Source organism: Aplysia californica, unplaced genomic scaffold (genome assembly GCF_000002075.1).
Source record: "Aplysia californica isolate F4 #8 unplaced genomic scaffold, AplCal3.0 scaffold00688, whole genome shotgun sequence".
Taxonomy (NCBI): Eukaryota; Metazoa; Mollusca; class Gastropoda; order Aplysiida; family Aplysiidae; genus Aplysia; species Aplysia californica.
This window is the reverse complement of record NW_004797958.1, coordinates 80,641-86,068: the sequence shown is the minus strand read 5'-3', so window position 1 is coordinate 86,068 and position 5,428 is coordinate 80,641. Positions and strand designations below refer to the sequence as shown.

Here is a 5,428-nt window from a genome sequence, read left to right as displayed (position 1 = left end):
TACTACTACTACTACTACTACTACTACTACTACTACTACTACTACTACTACTATTACTACTACTACTACTACTACTAAAAATAATAATAATGATAATGATAATGATACTACTACTACTACTACTACTACTACTACTACTACTACTACTATTAAAAATAATAATAATGATAATAATAATGATACTGCTACTGCTACTGCTACTACTACTACTACTACTACTACTACTACTACTACTACTACTACTACTACTACTACTACTACTACTACTAATAATAATAATAATAATAATAATAATAATAATAATAATAATAATAATAGTAATAATAGTTATTGTTTAAGTAAAGGTTTAACGGCGTTCGCAACTGCAAAAGCTCATATGAGCGCCAGAAGATTAGAGGTGTTACAAGAGAGTAACAAATAGAAAAAAGAAGGGGAGATAAGGAATATAGATGTTCGATAGGAAAGAAGAAGCAAACCACACCAGAGCACCCGATTAACCACCCAATAATAATAATAATAATAATAATAATAATACTACTACTACTAATAATAATAATAATAATAATAATAATAATAATAATAATAATAATAATAATAATAATAATAATAATAATAATGATAATAATAATAATGATAATAATAATCTACTACTAATAATACTAATAGAATAAATAACAATTGAATAATAATAATGATGGTAATAATAATAATAATAATAATAATAATGATAATAATAATAATAATAATAATAATAATAATAATAATGATGATAATAATAATAATAATAATAATAATGATAATAATAATAATAATAATAATAATAATAATAATAATAATGATAATAATAATAATAATAATAATAATAATAATAATAATAATAATAATGATGATAATAATAATAATAATAATAATGATAATAATAATAATAATAATAATAATAATAATAATAATAATAATAATAATAATAATAATAATAATAATAATAAAATTTACACTTTTATTTGCCCCGGAAGGGTACTTTGGTTTACAATGGCAAACATACATTCACATACATAAATACATAATTATAAATCCGTACATACATAAATAAATGCATAAATACACATATACATAAATACACAATATTACACAAATACGAAACAGTTTACAACCATGCCACTGTCGGTCGCCACTGTGCAGCGCCCTGTATTTTGAGCTAGGGTTGTCGTGTCTTGCTCAAGGACACACCCCAGCGACCACCCATCTGATCCCCGTGTCACCGACACTTGCTTGACATTACTTGAGTCTAAACTCATTGCTCACTAAGCCACTGGAGCCCCATTATCATATCTTGTTTCCACGTTTTTTCACATGTTCACACGTGCTTTTTTAATTAAAATTTTTAAATAATCTAGATTCTATATTTAGTTCGGACACGGCTTTTTTCGCCCCCTCCTGCCCACCCAGCAGTAATGGGTACCTGACTTCGAGTTGGGGAAGTTAAGTTACCACAATATGCGGAAGGCCCAGGAAGTTGTCTCACTAACAAGGCAATCCCCAATGTCCGGATCGTATGCAGGAACAACTTTACTTTTTGATGATGTTCGTCCTTCGCTGGCGAAGATTACCTTGACTTCACATCACTGGAGGGGTGGGGTGTGTGCGGAGATGGCTGATCAGGCCGATCTTCGCACGGAAATGTCTGTTGCAGTGAGGGCAGGGGATGTTTGGGGCTTAATTAGGCTGGAAGGTAGGGCTCTCTCGGTCTTTTCTCAGCTGCCGTCTCCATTCTTTCTTTCTGACGCGACTTTCTTCAAATTTCGCCACACCCGATCTTATTAAGGAGCGCCAAACTGTGCGGTCGCGAGCAGCTTCTTCCCAGGTGGTATGGGGAATGTCACAACTCTTCAGGGAAGCTTTCAGAGCATCTTTGAAGCGTTTCTTTTGTCCGCCGAGAGAGCGTTTGCCTTGGGTCAGTTCACCGTAGAGTAGCCTCTTTGGGAGGCGAGAGTCGTCCATGCGGTGAACATGGCCGGCCCATCGGAACAACTTTACTTTTTACTGTATTTGGATTGCACGTTTTTTTTTCTTCAGATCTTCGCACATTACTTCACATTTTTCGCTCACCATTTTTTATTCCCCCCCAGCTTTTCTCAAGCGCCTGGAGAATGGCGGGAACCTGGTGGTTGCCGAGGGTTATCTGTTCGAGTTTGAGCGGCGTGGGTACCTCAAGGCGGGAGCCTTTGTGCCGGAAGTGGTCATCGAGCATCCCGACCTGGTCAAGAACGTCACGGAGGAGTTTGTCCACTCCGGAAGTGACGTCGTTCTAGCTTTCACTGTAAGCACTTCGCCACGTCACGTTGTTCTAGCTTTCACTGTAAGCACTTCGCCACGTCACGTTGTTCTAGCTTTCACTGTAAGCACTTCGCCACGTCACGTTGTTCTAGCTTTCACTGTAAGCACTTCGCCACGTCACTTTGTCCTAGCTTTCACTGTAAGCACTTCGCCACGTCACTTTGTTCTAGCTTTCACTGTAAGCACTTCGCCACGTCACGTTGTTCTAGCTTTCACTGTAAGCACTTCGCCACGTCACTTTGTTCTAGCTTTCACTGTAAGCACTTCGCCACGTCACGTCGTTCTAGCTTTCACTGTAAGCACTTCGCCACGTCACGTCGTTCTAGCTTTCACTGTAAGCACTTCGCCACGTCACGTTGTTCTAGCTTTCACTGTAAGCACATCGCTAACTAAGAATCACGAAGTTCTACCGGACATCTCTAGCCGTTTTGAGTTATCAAGACCATGGGGTCAGGGTACCAAATTAATAGTCTATGTGCTCTCTCAAAATCTTTACAGTATTCGTAGTTGTTTTCAAGATATTATCCAAAGGCTTGAGTTCGAAAAAGCTCGACATGTTGTGAAACTCAAATTCTTTGCTTAAAATTTCTCAAAACTAGGTCGTGAGCAGATAGAACTTTGCAATTCTTGTGTAGCGACATATTCTCAACCTAATTTTGTCAATCGGCCTCCCATTTACTCACGTTTATGTACGCAGTATTACGGCCATAGGAGGAAGCTTCAAGTCATCGGACGGGAGGGGGACCTGGAGAAGATGAACAGAGGCGCTCTGAAGATAGCCAGAGAGGTTGCCAAGGCAACGGGGACGCTGATGGCGGGCAACATCTGTAACACGACGTTGTACCAGAAAGACAAACCGGAGTCCATTAAGGAATGCGAGGCTATGTTCAAGGTACTCATGATTTACTTGCTCGCTTACTTACTCACCTACTTACTCATTTACTTACTCACTTACCTACCTACCTACCTACCTACCTACCTACCTACTTACCTACCTACCTACCTACCTACCTACCTACCTACCTACCTACCTACCTACCTACCTAACTACCTATCTAACTACCTACTTATTTACTTACTCACTTACTTACGCATTTACTTACTCACTTACTTACTTACAAACCTACCTACCTACCTACCCACTTACATACTTACTTACATACTTACTTACTAACTTACTTACTTACTTACTTACTTACTTACTTACTTACTTACTTACTTACTTACTTGTCCCTATACCGCCAGGTACATAAGGCGGAGAGTAATTGACCTCACGCTTACCTGTCCCTGGCCACCTTCATGAATCTCGGTACATCCTGGCCCAGCATGATTGTCTCATCCCTAAATAATATTGCGCTTCTGTAACAACCGCCATCATAACTGCTCATGATTAAAGAATACTAGATCTAGCATTTGTACAGCGCAAATTCGCGCTAAACTGCAAGCTCTAAGAGCTTTACGACCAATAATGTTACTACCCCAGCAGACTTGATAGCATTCCTTATTCAGGCTCTATACACTGACATACTGACAAGATTTTCGTTTTCTACGAAGTGAGGGAAATGTATGTAAAGTGCCATTTCCAAGGACACAACGTTGGGCCTGAGCCTCAAACCACAGAACCGACAACCTCACGATTGCATGTCACGTAGCCTAATATTTAGACTACCGATGCCACTTTACTAAAGACATTCTCAAAGTCTAAATTCCTACAACTTCAAAAAGCCAACTCGTTCAAAATGAAATTTCTGTTGTTTCTTTAATCTGAGACAAAATCTCATCTGGCTGTTAGTGTATTGAGTAAACTAAAGATATTTTAGTAATTATATTCTGTTTACTGTCTTCGATGTTAGGTTTTTTTAAAAGCTCTGAGTATGTGTGTATAGATAAGTGTGTGTGTGTGTGTGTGTGTGTGTGTGTGTGTGTGTGTGTGTGTGTGTGTGCGCGCGCGCGCGCTAATTGTTTTTGTTTCGTCTCTCGCTTTTGTAGGCAGACGCGTCTGTCTCTGTAATTTTAGAAAATCCGCCAGGTTTGTTTATTTCAAGTTATACCAATGATCATACATAACAAGATGGTCCACTCCTCTTTTTGAGCCAATTAAAAAAGTGTCCTCAAAATTCGGTGCGCCCTCTTCACAAAAGCGTACCCTTTGCGAGCAGAGTTACCCTACATGTGTGAAAAAAATCAAAGTGAAAGTAACATGTTTTAGAATAAATAAGAATTCAAATTTCGGACTCCGGCCGACACTTTTTTGGCCTACTGGGCCATCTTGTTATGTACGATCTTTGGTCATACCAAAGATAGTAAATAACAAGATGGGCCACTCAGCCAAAAGAGTGTCCGCAGGAAGTATGTGTTGCTCCCACGGTGTCCCTTATGACTTCATTTTTTAATTTTGTCTCTTCTTGTTTTGTTGACCGCTCTTCTTAAGCATTTATCATCTTCATCTATCTCTCCTCTTTCTTTTCTTTATATCTGTCCCTCGCTTGTAATCTTCTCTCGGCATTAATGTGAGCTTATTGCAGTGCAAAAGCCATAAAACTCTGGCAAAAACTGAAATGCACATGAAATACAGCAGTTTATTCACATAGAGCCAAAGAGCCCCAGCACAAAGGGCACAACAGAACGAGGATCCAAAAAGCAGTTTGCTAGCACACCTCCCGTACGTCAGACGAATTACATCTTTCCTTAACACGGAGCCGTATAAGATAGCAGAAAAAGCAAAATGTAAATAAGTTATTTTTAGAGTCTCATGAATAATCATTCACCTCTCCCATCCCCTCCCCCCTTCCCCCCAACAGGAGCAAATAGAATGGGCCGTAGAAGAAGGAGCAGATTTCATTGTCGCCGAAACCTTCTCTGAGCTGGGTGAAGCCGCTCTCGCACTGGAGTGTATCAAGAAATATGGAAAAGGTTTGGGTGTTGTTGCTATCTGTTTTGCTTTTTTATCTTTAACAAAAATTTTTTTTTGCTTTTCTTGGGGAGGGGGGGGGGGGTGTGACGTCTGACGTTGCAAATGTTAAAAATGACCAATTCCCACTTCTCTCGTTGCCTTTAGAAAATAAAATATATACAATTATGTGTGTGTATATAT

General features: G+C 38.8%; 1 protein-coding gene across 1 annotated transcript in view; it reads left to right on the top strand.

Moving 5' to 3' along the window:
- Positions 1–5,428, top strand: part of LOC101854286 (betaine--homocysteine S-methyltransferase 1) — a gene marked incomplete in the record, with an annotated part of 21,415 nt that overhangs the window by 10,543 nt on the left and 5,444 nt on the right. Inside the window, 3 exon segments of the mRNA XM_005108421.3 lie at positions 2,127–2,317; positions 3,032–3,226; positions 5,136–5,247. Of these exon segments, the coding sequence (XP_005108478.2) occupies positions 2,127–2,317; positions 3,032–3,226; positions 5,136–5,247 (498 nt within the window).